The sequence below is a fragment of the Piliocolobus tephrosceles genome, chromosome 9 (genome assembly GCF_002776525.5).
Source record: "Piliocolobus tephrosceles isolate RC106 chromosome 9, ASM277652v3, whole genome shotgun sequence".
In the NCBI taxonomy this organism is placed as follows: Eukaryota; Metazoa; Chordata; class Mammalia; order Primates; family Cercopithecidae; genus Piliocolobus; species Piliocolobus tephrosceles.
Window position 1 is genome coordinate 13,219,718 of NC_045442.1, and position 16,810 is coordinate 13,236,527.

Sequence of the window (16,810 nt, forward strand, 5' to 3'; positions counted from 1 at the left end):
TATAGTGTTTTTCCTTAACTATTACATCATAAAATTTCACCACATTTCTTCATGATTTTCAAATGATTCTTCCAATAACTAGATAATATTCTGTGTGTTCACAATCTACCAAATCATCTTCAAATGTTGACCATTTGAGTTTTAATGTAATTTTTATTTGACAAATACATTTACTTTGTTTTGTATGGAACACAGCAAAAAAAATCTTTATATATGAGGATTTTGGTATCTTTTCCATTAGTGCCTCCACGTATTTTTTACCAAGAATTCTAAGTCAAAGGGCAGGAATAATTTTATGGCTGTTTATGCACTGTAATATTGCTCTTCAAAACAGTTGTACCCATTTACTATTCCACCTGAGCATCTGATCACATGTGAAAACACAAACCTATACATTCTGGATAGTAATCTTTACTTTCTGATTTTTCTTAAATATTTTAGTTGATATAAAATGTAGAAAGTTGATTTTTTGACAGATTGTCACTTTAAATATTTCTAAAGCAATCACAAAAAAATCATTCAGTGCCCTATCCTGGAATATTTCACTGGCCTCTTTCCATAACAGAAAACATCTATATTGATTTTTGATTGTGTATGAGATAATAAACGTTTACTATAAAATAATTTAGACATAAACAACATTTAAAAAGCAAATAGTACATAGTCCTATCAGCACAAAATAACCACCGTTAAAACTGTATTTTGTATCTTTATAGAGATAAAGGCACAATTGATTTTATAACATTACCACATTAAACTAGCATCATGCACACTTTTGTAAGCTGCTTTTATTATGTAACAATGGTTCATAGATGCCTTCTCAAGTTAACAAATAACTACCTATTATGTAACTAATTTTAATAGCTGCACATTCTTCCATTGTAGCACATAAAAAGCTTCTACTAATGTATATTCATTGTTATTTTGTCGTTTTCAGATGCGTATCTTGCATTGCTATAGAAATCACAGATTTACATTCTATAATAAAGACACGTACACACTATGTTCATTGCAGCACTATCCACAATAGCAAAGACATGGAATCGACCTAAATGCCCATCAATGATAGACCAGATAAAGAAAATGTGGTACATATACACCATAAGCTACTAGGCAGCCACAAAAAAGAATGAGATCATGTCCTTTGCAGGAACATGGATGGGGCTGGAGGTCATTATCCTTAGCAAGCTAATGCATGAACAGAAAACCAAGTACCACATGTTCTCACTTATAAGTGGAAAGATAAGAACACATGAACACATATAGGGGAACAAGAGACACTGAGGCCTACTGGAGGGTGGTGGGTAGGAGGAGGAAGAGGATCAGGAAAAGTAACTAATAGGTACTAGTCTTGATACGTGGGTGACAAAATAATCTGCACAACGAATTCCCATAATATGAGTTTACCTCTGTAACAAACCCGCATATGTACCCCTGAACTTAAAATAAAAGTTAACATTAAAAAAATCACAGATTTAAAGTGTGGCAGTTTTTGAACTTTTGTTAGTTTTCTGCTCATATCTGTTGCCCCTTTTTCTGTTGATGAGCTCTTCTCTTTTCTTGCCAATTGGTAAGAGCTCTCTGAATGAGGGAGCATTAACTCTTAACTCTGTAAATCAGGACCTGAGAAGTGTCATAATTACAGCATACGATTGTTACAAGTGCCAAATACAGAGGTGGCACATAGTAGGCATTAAAGTGTTCTTTCTTAGTAGCTAGCAGGTGTCTCCTCCACCTCCCTGCTTTCCTATAACCAAGGTGGCAATAGATGTCAATAATAAGATACCTACACAGGCCAGGCACAGTGGCTTACGCCTGCAATCCCAACACTTTGGGAGGCCGAGGCAGGCAGATCACAAGGTTGGGAGATCAAGACCATCCTGGCTAACATGGTGAAACTCCGTCTACACTAAAAAATAAAATAAAAATAAATTAAAAAGCTGGGTGTGGTGGCGGGCACCTGTAGTCTTAGCTACTCAGGAGGCTGAGGCAGGAGAATGGCGTGAACAACCCAGGAGACAGAGCCTGCAGTGAGCTGAGATCGGAGATCCGAGATCGTGCCATTGCACTCCAGCCTGGGCGAGAGAGCAAGACTCTGTCTCAAAAAAAAAAAAAAAAAAAAATCTACACACACTTACATATCAGCAATTTCTTTTTCTTGGATTATGATTCAGATGTCTTCTAGGAAATTTCTAAATCCTAGTTGAAGGCTCAGTTCTCTCCTGCAGTTTTGAGAGTTACGCTCTTTTATTATCATTATTACTACACTGTGATGTCAGGCATCTTTTAATTGACCTGTATCTTCATCTCAGTTCTAGGAAGGAAGGAGGTAGAGGAAGGAAAAGATACTGGCCTTAGCACCTACTATGTGCCATCTTTGTGCAAGGCACCTGGCACATCTCACATCACCTCATCTTTACAACCGCCCTAGGAGGTGAGAGAGTGTCCCCATTTTACAGATGAGGAGGCTCGGACACATCTTTATAATTAGCAGAGTCAGGGTGTCACTTCTTCACCATGATTTGAGTGTTTCGACCTATAAAACTGGGAATTTCATTCAGTTCAACCTAAAAATAACATAAACAAAGAAATGTGCACTATTCATAATTATACAGCTGCCCAGAAAACTCCCCAGTCTGCCAGGCCCCCTTCCACCACCCTGACTTATAACATCATTTGAACTCTATAGAAATGGAGCCATAAAGCGTGTGCTCTTTTGTGTGACATTTTTTGTTGAACATGTTTTTGAGATTTATCTTTGTTGTCGTGGGTGGCGGCAGTTTGTTCATTCTCGTGCGCTCCAATTTATTTCTTCATTTTACCCATGGATATATAGGATATTTATCATTTTTGGCTATTAAGCTCAATGCTGCTATTGGGTTTTGGTGAACATTTTGTAATTTCTTGTAGGGATATACATAGGGGTGGAACTGCTGGGTTTCTCATCAGAAGTGGGCCATGCTGCCCATCTGCCTGCAGAATGGGACCCATTTGCCAGGCCCTGTCACTTGCCAGGCCCTCTGCATGCTTTCTACAAGGTAGCTACTCAGCAGATGGAGATTACAACATCACACAGGCTAAATATTGCTTTTAGAGGTATAGCTGGACAGAGAGGCCAAATCCTTCCTTACTAACTTCTGATGAAAACCCCAGCCATTCCACCCCTATGTATACCCCTACAAGAAATTACAAAATGTTCACCAAAAACCAATAGCAGTACTACATTTAATAGCCAAAAATGATAAATATCCTATATATTCATGGGTAAAATGAAGAAATAAATCGGAGCGCACGAGAATGAACAAACTGCCGCCACCCACAAAAACAGAGATAAATCTCAAAAACATGTTCAACAAAAAAAGTCACACAAAAGAACACACACTTAATGGTTCCATTTCTATAGAGTTCAAATGATGTTAGAAGTCAGGGTGGTGGAAGGGGGCTTGGTAGATTGGGGAGTTTTCTGGGTAGCTGTACAATTATGAATAGCGCACATTTCTTTGTGTATGTTATTTTAGGTTGAACTGAATGAAATTCCCGGTTTTATAGGTCAAAATACTCAAATATCAGCAATTTCATATGGTTCAAACTAATACTTCAATAAAATATGTTTTTAAAAACCCTCTGGTAAAGAAGAAAGAAACATCTAGCATTGATTGGCAGACTGCTACCTTTCTAGAAACCAGCCTAAATGCTCCTGCCACTTCTGGTCCTGTTTTTCTGCCGATTTGTCTTGCTTTGTCTTCAGTGGAGACAGAATAACTAATTCCTCCTTTCTGTGGGATAATGTTTCACAGTTACAAATTGAAAGACTATGATGAAGTTGCCCCTGGGTTCTGCAGCCCCAGTTCCTCTCAGCCTTCTTTCACTCATCCCAGGAATCCCAAACCTTGCTCTTAACACCTGTGCGGCTTCTGGTTGAATGATGAGGGCCCACTGGCAGGCAACAGTCTTGTCAGAAGGAGCTTCCTCGCTGTAAAAACAGTGTTTCTATTTCATCCACATAGAACAGCAAGATAATATTTTTAAAGAAGCACTATTACCAAGATAATGTTTCTATTTACAAATGCTATCATCGAAAAATAGAGGTAGTGAGCTTTTATGAGCCTTGCGTGTGTCACAAAAGGCATAATCTTTACAACTAATTGAGATAACTTTATCCACATGTTATGCAACCATGCATTTCCTTTGCAGTGCCGGGAGCATTTATCTCCCTGTGGGAAAACATCATCAATTCTCAGAATTCTGGGTACAGCCAACTCATTTTACAGTGGCAAGTAATATTTCAAACAGAAGGATGCCCCATTTATCAGACGACAAGGCAGACACCTTCTCAGGGAGGGGAGCAGAAACACTCAGGCGCCATTGCACAGCATGCACAGAGGGGCTGAGGCAGTACCTGAAGAAAAGCACCCCCTGGACGTGGCTTCTAACTGAGCCCTGTGTGCAAAGTTAGAGGGACATAGCAATATGTCCCCAAAGTTATGGGGACATAGCATTTTCCTTATGTTACGTCATCTAAGAACACAACATAGCATTTTCCAGTATGTTATCTAATGCAGCTATGCTGATAGCACTTTAATTTGACGTCCCAGAATCCCTGTTGTAAAGGGCCAGCAATTTAAGCCACCACTGAGAAACTGCAAGGCTGAGGCCAGCCCACCCCATCAGACAGCAAGCTCTGGGGTTCGGACTCACTGGACAAACTCATGGCAAGGTACATCCCTCACTTTTGAGGCCTAAAAGGAATCATTAGGAATACACTTCCAGGAGTTGATTCTTGTCTAGAAATCCTGTGGCAAATCATTTGTAAAAAGAACATCATTCGACACCTATAGTGTTTCTATTTAGTGTATATTACGGATTTATTTCGACAAAAGGATAATAATAATAACATCACCATTTGCTGAGCACCTACAATGAGCTGGATACTGTCCCATTTAATACTCCCAATACTTCAATAAAATATGTTTAATATGGTTCAAACTGATACTTCAATAAAATATGTTTTTAACATATTCTTACATTCATGAATACAATGGACATTGCCATCGAACAGAAGGAGAAACAATGACAGAAGGGGATAAATACTTTCTCCCAAAGCTCACACAGCACATAAGTTGCAAACCAGGATTTGGTTAGGCACAATGGTTCACACCTGTAATCCCAGCACTCTGGGAGGCCGAAGTGAGAGGATCTCGTGAGCCCAGGAGTTCAAGACCAGCCTAGGCCACACAGACCCTGTCTCTTCAAAAAATAAAACAGCTGGCTGCAATGACACACCTGTAGTCCCAGCTACTCGAGAGGCTGAGGTGGGAGGACTGCTTGATCCTGGGAGTTTGAGGCTGCAGTAAGTCGTGATCATGCCACTGCACTCCAGGCTGGGTGATAGAGCAAGACTCTATCTATATATACAAAAAAATAATCCTCTGGGCCTGTAAGAGCAGGGCCCAAGGAGATGGCTGGAGTTAAGGGGAATAGCTATGGTTGCGCCACTGCACTCCACCCTGGGCAAGAGAGAGAGACTCTGTATTAAAAATAAAACAAAGCAAAACAAAATAGGATTTAAGCCCTCATAACCTGATGCCAAAGGCCACTGTCGTAACCACTGTGCTGTGCTGCCAGTCTTAGACACTACATGTATGTAATAGGGATTAACAAGGGTGGCGAGAAGTTACTAATTTTTGTTATATGTACCACAGGCACTTAAAGTACCTTATCTGATAAAATCCAGTGAAGTAAGTATTAGCTCCATTTCCTACATAAAGAAACTGAGGTTCAGAGATTGAAGGCAACTTGTTAGTTAGTGGCAGAGCTAAAAGCCAAACACAGACCTGCCTGGCTCCAAAGCCCGCGGTCTTTTGTTATAGCTCTTTACCTCAAACAACTCATTTGAAACTTGTTTCTAGGCCGGGTGCAGTGGCTCATGCCTGTAATCCCAGCACTTTGGGAGGCTGAGGCGGGTGGATCACGAGGTCAGGAGATTGAGACCATTCTGGCTAACACTGTGAAACCCAGTCTCTACTAAAAATACAAAAAATTAGCCAGGTGTGGTGGCGGGTGCCTGTAGTCCCAGCTACAGGAGGCTGAGGCAGGAGAATGGCATGAACCCAGGAGGGGGAGCTTGCAGTGAGCCGAGATCGTACCACTGCACTCCAGCCTGGGCGACAGGGAGACTCCATCTCAAAAAAAAAAAAAAAAAAGAAAGAAACTTGTTTCTAGAGAGCAAGTAGAATGATTCTGACCGTATTCGTTAGAGAGAAAGGACTTGCTGGTACAGTAGCCAATCAACCCCAAAACTTCAGTGAACACAAAAAGTCCCCCTCCCCTTTACAAAGGCCACTCTAGTGACAGGATTCTCCAGGGCCACCGCCTGCTGCCTCTACCCTGCGGTGCTGCCATCCATTCACTAGACTGCACATAAGTATTTCCCAAAGGCAGTGGATGGAAGGAGCCCCTGCTCAAAATGCAAATTCTGAGGGCCTCAATCTCTATTTTAATTCAGTTAGCCTGACCTGGGCCCCGCGTAATCCTGACGCAGGTGCTCAGCAGACCATCCACCCCTTAAGTAGCTTTGCTTTGGACTGATGCAGAATGCTCAGGTCTGTAAAAATTATCCTGGGAAACTGAGTCAGGAGGCACTGACCATGCTCGTGCCAAGGCCAAGCTAGGAGAAGGAGAAAGCAAAGAAGTTAAAGATGCAGACAGCTAACCACAACGCAGAGCAGAGAGTACTTGTCCTGGGGAGCCATGAAGCAGGGCTGTGGCCACGAAGCCCATCACAGTCAGCAAAGCCTGCGCGTCCAGCCAAATGGTTCCTTTCCACCCCTGGGCAAACATCCGAGCATGGTACGGTTTTGTTTCAAACCTCCAGGCTCCCCCAGTTTCGCCTCTGTGGGAATGACCACTGCCCTGCAGGGCCCTGAGGCCACTTGCATTCTCCATCCAGGTTCGCTTCCTGCCACTCCCACACCCACCTACCCTAAAACCCACACCGAGGCCAGACTTGGTGACCTCATCCCCACCCAAAATATGCCTCCACACCTCCAGGCCTTTAGCCTGCAGGAATGTCCTTAGGCCTAGGATCTGTACACCTGGCATTCAGTGCTCAGCCCTGGGCAGCCTTCCCTGGCACATGCATCCTCCTTCTCAGTAAAACCAAGCACCTTGCTCCAACTGTCCCCAGCATGGAGTCTTACACTGGGCTCTTAGGGGCAATCCAGATGAATCTGTTAGTTTGTGTCAATATTTCAAAAATCTACCTGACATCCAGTGCCCTCAAGCAAGTCACCTCGACGAGGTAAAGCACCAACTTTCCCTGTGTCTTGCTGGAATTACACCAATCAAAGCGTACCAATGAAAGGGAAAGGAAATAACTATCACAAATGCTTGCACCTAGAAGGTGCCGAATATCCATCAAGTGGATGAACAATGAAAGAGAAATGTTTGGAGGGAAAACTTTCAAAACCAGTCATTGCATTGGAGAAAATAACAAAAGGTGGCCCTCTGTGTGCTCCCCTGCTGGACTGTGAGCTACTGGGGGCCACCTGGCCTTCTCTCTCCTCTCATCCCCAGTGCCTGGCAAAGGCCTCTTGCATCCTAAGAGCTCAAAGAAGGATGCTGGATTATCTAAGGGGAGGTAAACACCATTACCTGTGCACCCTGGCATCCTGAGCAGCTCCTGGGGGGACCCTGCAGACAAGAGAGCCACCAGAAATGACAGAGAGGGATGGGGACAAGGGCAGACGGAAGGAAGGAAAGAGGAAGATAAGACCCCAAGGAACTCAAGCCTACAAGTGAAGCAGACAGACCGCCTTTCCCACAGTCCAGCACATGAGATTGTCATCATCTTTCTAGGGACCTTTCTGCAATGTTGTAAATACAGAGTGCTTGAATTAATTGATGTCCTGGGAGATGACGGCCGAACACAGCAGAAGAAAGCAGTGTATCCCTAGTTTCTTACTACCACGATTGATGTTCTCACCGGCAATTTACTCACCACATCGTACCCTTAAAATCCATGCCACGATCAAATCCCATCTTTTAGGAAGTGTGAACCACCACTGCCATCCCTCCACCTTTGAGGTGTCATCCTAGCATGTGATTTTAGAACTCGAGTGACAGCTTCCCACACATCACTCCAGGCAATGTGCACTTGCTCCTCTGGAGATAAGGAGTCATGGAAGGAATTCCTCACAGAATGTGGCCAGTTTCATAGCAGTGTGGAAGCCTGGGGCTGGATGTCTTCTGTCTCAGAGGATGACCACTCAGGAACATGGGGTCCACCGCCTGTTTGAATCCGGGTTATACCTCCTGCTAGCTGAGTGACTTCAGGCAACTTACTCAACTTTTCTAAACTTTGGTTTCTTTATTTGTAAAGTGGGAATAATGAACAGAATCCAGTGAGATGAGGCTTAAAAGAGAAATCACATGGAATGCCTTTTGCATGCAGTAAGCCCTGGACTGACCAAAACTGGCTGCTATTTTTTATGAAGCAAAGTGATTGAGAGTCCAGACCTTGCAGATGGAGCATCTAGATTTAGGTCTCAGAGCTGCCCTTGTTAGCCCTGTTACTTGGGAAGTTCCTTAATTTTACTGTGCTTCAGTTTCTTCGTCTATGACCAAGAAATATCAATATATCCCCTTCATCAGGCTAAATGGCATATGAGATAGTTTTCACAGGTGCCTGACACACAGTGAGATCTCAGTAAATGATTGCTATTGTACTGATGATAGTGGTCAAAGTGAGTAGCATGCTCCTAGTAGTGCACTATTGGTCTGCTGGGTATTAACCAGCCATCTCATTTCTACACTATGTGCTTGCTCAGTAAGGTCTGCTGCTAGCCTTGGCATTTGCAGAAATACTCAGAAGAATCTCTCCTGGAGTCTTGGGTAGCAGCAGGACAGAAAAAGCCCAAAAGTGCTTCTCCTTCCTGCTCTGCCCACAATCCATGAGTAAGAGCAATAGGACCTCAAGGCCCACACACTTCATGGTACTAAATGTAGCCTCAAAACTTCACATTTCACTTTTATTTTTCCTAAACACTGGGTTCCTATAACCAATTTATCTTCTGTTATGTTAAACTTTATATGCCAGCCTTGATTTACATTACTCTACTAATTTTCTTCCCAGCGATTTGAAGTCCTTAGGCAGGACTGAGCATCTATGGGGTGGTTGTGGGGGCGGGGGGGCCTGGAGAGCATCCTCTCAGAATTCTGAATACGCAAAACCTCAGCACTGTGCCTAGTCTAGAAACAGAAAATGGGATCTTTAAGAGTCAGTAAGGAAAAGTTTGCATCCCTACTACCCGTGGGCCCAAAATGCATTTTATTAGCTCTAACTTCGAATCTTTGAGGAGCATATGGGCTACAGGTAGCGAGATCCCTGCTCTCATGCAGAGCAAACGTAGTCAGAGAACAGGCACATCTACAGGTGATGTTTCTCCAGGGGCATAAGTTTGCAAAGAAGCAAGATACCCCCTCTCCTCCCAAAAAATTATTTCATCCTGAGCAATAGGGTGGAAATACCAAGCAAAACTAGATGATGCGTTATACTGGCTGAATTGGACACTGGCTGCAACAGAGAAATCAGATTCAGCCTGCCCATGGGGACTTTCTAAACCCCTGTGCCGCTGAGACCACCATCTTCGTGAGCAGAGGTGGGTACAACCCACTGAATATTGCCATCATTCCAGTGCTGGCAAAAGGAAGAATTAAACTTCCCCCAAAAGTCAGTCTCTGTCAAGGTGCCAGACGCTTATCTGAGAAAACAAAGGGTCATCTGTTTCTGCATGCTCCCAGCCGTCCTCCCAGAAGTCGGTACATGCCTGATATTAACAGCATCTGAACATCCAAGATCTGCCCCCCTAGGGAGGCTCGCATCAATACCACAGCTGGTTTTTGCAGGTAAAAGAACCACAAGTTGGACACACTGTTAGCAATTTGATAAGAAACCTGGGAATCATCCAAAATGCCATCAATGTCCATGTGTGACAGCAGATCCCCTATTAAGTAACACAAGAGGGAACTTCAGAGAACAGAACATAAACTGCCTGTCCAGTTTTTACATAACACCCTTAGAAAAAGCAAGACGCGCATAAGCAATAATTACCAAGTTTTCAAATTTACTGCATAGACCATTGTATATTTGTAAACATTTCATAAATATTTGGGGGGATATTGGAAGGGACACCTGAAAACTATAAATATTTTTCCATATTGTTGGGTCCTTTTTTATCTAAGCACCCCCCAGCAGCAGTCAAACCAGATAATGAGATAGTGTAAGAGTCTAGCTCACTTTATCTCAGCATTCTTCATACATTCACCCAACAAAGGTTAAATTCTACTGTGCACCAAAAACTATGTTATCATTTCTATCACATAATGATTTAATGAGATTTCAGCCTATCTGCTAATTAGAAACTGTCCCCATCTGATCACACAGCAATCACTAGTTTTAACGTACATTCCAAAGGTAGAAAATAGAGTAAGGGAAAAGTGTTTTGTTTTTCCAAATGCATCAAAACCCAGCTGAAGTTCTCGTTCCTTCTTCTCAGTGAATAACACCAGTGTTCGGGCAGAAGGCGGGAGAGGGGGGCTTGTTTGCATCTGGGGGAGCTCGTGGCCTTTTCTGATGGTGTGAATAAATACTCTGGATGAATTTAATCCCTGGTAAAGAAAAACATGCAAGAAAGGGCATTTCTTTCCATGTGTATACCCTGGGCTGCCCAGAACAGAAGTCATCTTTGACACAGCACACCTGCCATGGACGACTCCAGATTGAGGCAGAAATTCAGACAGGGCCTCCTGTTTGGCTCGGAGGGCTTTTCCAGAAACAAAAACAAACACAAACAAATAAATGCATGAAAAATCCAAAAAGTTCATGCAACTTTAATATTTAGAATGTGGCAGAAAACATCCACGGGTAGAGAGGGGGAGAGAATTTGGCTCACTGATGGAGGGACCCGTGCAGGTGTGGGTGCCTAGGTGACAGCAGCTCACGGGAGGCTGTGGGGTGGCTCTGAGCTGATGTTCTGGGCTCAGAACTGAAAGAGAGAGATGCGACAGCTCCCTGCCGCTTGCGCCCAGGAGGTCATTGAGCGGTGGGTGCCTGGGCTCACGGAGAAGGCTCAGACATCTCTGAAAGAACCTGCGCCACCACCCCTTCCTCTTTTCGGGATCGCTGTTCCCAGTGCCAGCCGCTCAAAGCCACCCTGGGCATTTCACGGCTGCCCTGGAGGGCCTCCGCCCCCAAAGCGGACATCGACTGGGCACAGAGCTCCAGGTGTGTGTATCCCACCCCCAGCTGCAGCCCCTTGACTTCTCAAGCCTCCGCAGCAACAGTTTCTCAGTAGGAGAAGCGCTGCAAACGCCCTCTGGGAAAACGCTCCGCAGGACCTCGGGCACTAAAGCCGGGGACATGGAAGGAGTCTGGCCCTCAGCACAGCGGGGAGGAACCGGAGATGGGGCCAGGGGCAAAGACTTCCAACGTGGGCCTTAAAGATCACACAGAAGGAGAAACTTCCCGAGGACACGGGCCAGGGTGCGCGTCCCTGTTCAGAGGTGCAGCCCCGGATCCCCTGGGCAGGTGGTGCTGGGCTGGCGACAGGCGCGGGCCGGGTGACACCAGGAGCAGGTCTCCGCCCCGGCGCGCGGCGGTAGCTCCCCGCCTAGGATCCCAGGAAGGAGACAGGAAGGGTCTCTCTTGGTCCCGTAGGACACGTTGCGGGCACTTGGCGGGGAAGGCACCTCGAATCCAGGCCCCGGTGGGAAGCGGCGGCGCAAACTAAGTTAGGACACAGAGAGGCTTGGTCGGTGGGTCCCCCGCGTCAGTGCGCTCTGCCCGCGGCGCGCCACTACTTACACGAATACTCCGAAGAGCAAGGCTCGCACCCCGATCTCGATGGCCAGCTCCCGCATGGTGCGGCCGGAGCAGCTCCCGCGGCGACAGCAGGCGCTCTGCGCGGCTCCCGCAGCTCGGCCGGCGTCGCCTCGCCAGACCTTGGGAGGCGAGGGAGGCGCGCTCCAGGCCGCGGGCGGGGGCGGAGGCGGGCGCCGGGCGGGGGCAGGCGCCGGGGAGGGCTCAGCCCAAACCTCCCGCCTCGGGCTCCGGGGCTCCGGGAAGCTGCGCCGGCCGCTCGCGATGCTGCGGACCCAGCGTCCTAGTGCGGAGCCGGGGCCGCCTCGGGGACTCCGAGCTCCCTCTCCCCAGGAACCACCTCCGCGTCCTGGGCCCGCGCCGGGCACACGCAGCCCGGGGAGGGGAAGCCCGGGAAAGCCCCACCGCCGCCGCCGCCTCCCTGCGCGCTCCCCGCCTCCCCAGCCAGTGGGCGGCCCCTGGGCTCCGCGCCCAGGCAGCGCGCTCACTGGGACGCTGCCCGCGGCACCTCTGCAGCTCCTGGTGCTGCCTCCGACACCCGCTGTCCGGGCTCTCGCTCCCTGGCACACGCACGCACGTGGGCATGTAGTGGACGAGCGCTCTGGGGATTCTCCAGGGCTCAGGGCAGCCTTGGCCAACCTCGGTCCCTGCCGAGGAGCGCTCCCTTCCTCCCGTGTTCGGCCCTCCCTACACCGTTCGAACCTGAAATTCTTTCTTTTTTCTAGGAAGTTTCCCCAGAGATCACTCGCGGGCTTCGCTTTGCTCTCAGGAGATGCCAGCCAGGGTCCAGGGCTCTGGCACAGAGAGAGGGCAAAGGCGAGCCTGGCTCCCCACCATGCCACCAGCGCCAGGTGGCCCCTGGGGACCGAATCCTCTCTCCCCCACTACCTGTCCCCCGCCCCCAGCAGCTTGGGGCTGCTGAGCTATGGAATATGAAAAAGCTCCTGCCACCGTGCCCGGCCGGCGTGTGGGAGGTCGGGGTCTCTTGTCGCTGACACAGCATTCAACCAGCCGTCAGCCAGGCAGCAGGTAGAACTTCAGAGCCTCATCCTCAGGTTCAGGGCCAAAAGTGCAACCATCGCAGCAGGCCTAGGGGTCACACCCTCCAGCTGGAGCCCAGCAGGAGCTTGGATTTCCTTTCCCCAAAGCTGTCAGGATTTTATCTACTTTTCTTAGAATTTGAACTTCTTGGCTTCATTAATTTAAACCAAGAAGATATTTAAAATGCAAAAACACACAGTAATTATAACAATTAGGTTGTTCCTGGGGAGCCCAGGCCTCTCTTGGATTTTAGGAGAGACCCAGCCAAAATTGTGTGAGCAGAGGACACGGATTAGAAGGTGGTTCCTAGGACTGAGGAGCTACGGCTCAGTCCTGGATAAAAGGGGGAGAGGGTAGAAAGAAATTAGGAGGAGGCCCTTGACATCAGCAAAGGGCAAACAGACCCTACCTTCAAAGGAAACACGTGCAGATCAGAGATACCTGAGCCCAGACATCTCAGGGGCTAGGGAGAGAGAGGCAGAGGGAGTAGGAACAAGCCAGGTTCTGTGTGGGAGGGACCCCAGCCCTGAGGCACCACAGGCAGGAGCTGCATCCGCTTTCCTCATCACTCTATGTCCAGTGCCCGGCACACTGTGGATACCTGGTTGGTACTTAGTAAATGAATAAGTTTATATTCAAACATATATATATATATGGCTATGTATGATATATTCATTCATATAATATATGGCCATATATATCATCAGGCACACGAGGTGTCAGGTGCAGGTAGAGTAGGAAGGTCTTGGAGAGAGGAGGTATGCTTCTGTCTCCTCTGTATCTTGGGCCCAGCAACTACCTTAGACATAACGACTCCCATGGGTTGGCAAAGTGGTGTAGGAGAGCCCATAGGCAGCCCAATGAACTCTGATGATCTGGATCTGAGATTGTCAGGTGGCCATATTTCAGCAGGGCATACTGACAACAGCCCCTGACATTGGGGCATCACTTACCTATAAGCATCCACTGAGCATTAGTGCAGCCTGTGCAAAGTTGTGTGCTAGGTGATATGATTCATAATCCATCTCTGCCTTCAAAAAGACAGGGAGCTGATAGATCACAAGGAGACATCAGGGAACTATGCAAAGCAGTATTAATAAGTCACAAACACATGCTTCAGAGAACCCGATTGCTTAGAGGTCAGAAGTTGGAATCACATCATCGATCTGAGATAGCCTGAGGACACAGCCTCATGGAAAGGAGCTGGCTTTTGGACCAGGCGCGGTGGCTCACGCTTGTAATCCCAGCTAGGGTGGGAGGATCATGAGGTCAAGAGATCGAGACCATCCTGGATAACAGGGTGAAACCCCATCTCTACTCAAAATGCAAAAATTAGCTGGGCATGGTGGCGCACGCCTGTAGTCCTGGCTACTCAGGAGGATGAGGCAGGAGAATCACTTGAACCCTGGAGGTGGAGGCTGCAGTGAGCCGAGATCGTGCCACTGGACTCCAGCCTGAGCAACAAAGCAAGACTCCATCTGAAAAACAAAAACAAAAAAAAAAGGAGCTGGCTTTCATAAGGCAAAGAAAGAAAAAATCAGGGGAAGAAATTCTTGGTAGGGGCAAGAAAGTAGGTGCAAGGGAGCAGAACGTGGAAGTGGTTTGGTAGGGCATAATGAGTTGACCCGTCTGACAGAGCAGAGAAACATCCCGAGGTGAGGTTGGTGGAGGAGACCTAGTCGTGACAATCCTGCCTGTCAGGGTCTATTACCAGGGTCACAGTGAGAATCTAAGTTTATTTGTGTAGAGATACCCAGAGAGGGAGTCAGAAGGGGCATGTAACTTCACTTCATGGTCATTAAGCGACTCTGAAACACATAGATCTAAAGAACTGCCCAATTAAACCCCCATTTTGCTGGAATTTATTCTCCATTATCTCCTTCAAGTCCTCATCCAGTGCAGGGTGCAAATCCTGCCACTGAGAAGGCATTCACCCTTGAGGGAGCATGTACCCTCTTCAGACGGCTCTTTCAAAAGCATTTCCTTACAGGGAACTGCTACACACCACCTTGCAACTTACATCATTGCATTAGTCCTGTCCCACCAGCTACTTGGAACTATCACAGTCAACGCTTCTATGGTGACAAACAACAGATGGCTCAACCTAAACTTATTTAAGAAAAGATGATTGAAAAGTCCAGTGGAAGGTCAGCCTTCACGCATGACTGAATTCTGAGTGCAAGTAATGTCATCAGCACCTGGTTCTTTCCAACTCTCTGCTCTGTCTGCACTGCATTGACTTCAGTCTCAGGCTCCTGGTAGTTTCAAGATGGCTGCAAGTAATCCAGTTTTACACCCTCTCAAGTTCAAGTCTGGCTAGAAAGACCTGTGCCTAGGTCCCAGCACTCCCAGCAAAAGTGTCACAGAATGTCGTTGTTGCTGCCGACCCTGAACCAATCACTGTAGTCAGGAAACCATGATGGATTGATTGTCTCAAGCCTGGTCACATGCTTCATCCCTACCCAAAGCTTCCGAGACTGGGGAGAGACGACCCTACATATAGAGGGCTGATGCTTTGGAGCAGGGAAAACGTTTGATGGGAAGGTAAACAACCAGGGGCCATCCTGTTCCGTGCTGCATGGTGGGTTCATCCCCAGCCATGCAGATTAAAGACAACCAGTGTTCCTCCCTACATTCTTGTCCAACTCCACGATCATTAACCAGTAAAAGGGAGTTATTCTTGGTGCTCCATGATAAGGTTGCCCAATTTCTACAATTGTCAATACAGACTTGCAATTTGTTGAAAGTTTGTGTTCTCTGAAGGTGGCTTTAAACAAAGCTATGATGTCATCCTTGATGCTTGTCTTCAGCTGCCCAGCCTCTTCTTTCTCCAGTCCCTTTGGCAACCCTGTTATCTCCTCTAATGATCCCTTTTTCCATTTGCCAAAGCCTGCTGTCAAGGGAAAGCTCTAACCTTATTCATTATACAAACCTGGATCAGGATGTCACTGGGGGCTCTCTTACACAGAAGGATCTATAATTTAATCCGGATCCTTCTTGAAGGGCAGATAGGCTCTGATACCTCTGAAAAGTACTGCAGATGGCATCTTCAGTGCCTCAAATCACAAAAAGCAGGAAGCAACGCCCACCCCAACCCTCCGCCACCCGCCACCCCACCTCGCCCCCCGCCAACCACCACATTCCTTTCACATGTTTGGAGGTAGCTGGCTCTAGCAGCTGTCCAGCTATGAGCATGTGCCATGCAGGTAGAGCCCTCCTGAAGTGTCATATTGCTGCACCAGCAGACAAATGAGCTTACAGGGAGTCAAGAAGCAGATCCAGGTTAGATAATGTGATCCAGCCCGAGCACCCAGGTGCCAGGCTTGGCAGCCCCTGCTGGGTCTTTTTAAGATCCCCATGGAATGTGCTGAGTCCTCTGGTGAAGGAAGCATGGGTCAGAGCTTCAGCAGCGTCAGAAATGCTTTATCGTAAGAAAGAGAATACACATGTCAATCCCCCTACCAAGCATGATGAACACCATAGCTGTAAAGTGTGAGACTGATCTTTGAAAAATCACTTCAGAATCTAGATACTAATCGAGTGTAGCTTCCTCCAATGCTTTTGTGGCTGCACACATTTTCCAAGTGCCACTTTGGGGAAAACTCCCATATTTCATATTGAGTTTGTGGGCATGCCAAGAAAATAAATTCCATCCCTCTGTAGTTTTGCTTATGTTGTTAGAGTTTTTTTAAAACCCCCAAACAGTTTTTCCAGCAGGCTGACCCCAAATTGACCAGACTTTTGACTGCTCCCAAAACCCAAAGCCACCTTGAGAGAACACAAACTTGCAGCCATTTCTTGTCATCTCATGTTCAGAAGTTATACTTTGTATCTGAGCGCTACCTACCCACTTGCTCTAAGAGCTGTCTTGGTAACAGGCAGCCAGCACAG

At 46.9% G+C, this 16,810-nt stretch overlaps 1 protein-coding gene across 4 annotated transcripts in view; it reads right to left on the reverse strand.

Annotated features, from left to right (window-relative positions):
* PLPP4 (phospholipid phosphatase 4) overlaps window positions 1–12,265 on the reverse strand; it is a 136,206-nt gene extending 123,941 nt beyond the window's left edge. For all 4 annotated transcript variants that reach the window (XM_023224392.1, XM_023224391.1, XM_023224389.1 and 1 more), the window contains exon 1: window positions 11,864–12,265. In XM_023224392.1, the coding sequence (XP_023080160.1) occupies window positions 11,864–11,919 (56 nt within the window). In that variant the 5' untranslated portion in view covers window positions 11,920–12,265. The remainder of the gene's footprint in view (window positions 1–11,863) is intronic.
* Between the last annotated feature and the right edge of the window lie 4,545 nt (window positions 12,266–16,810).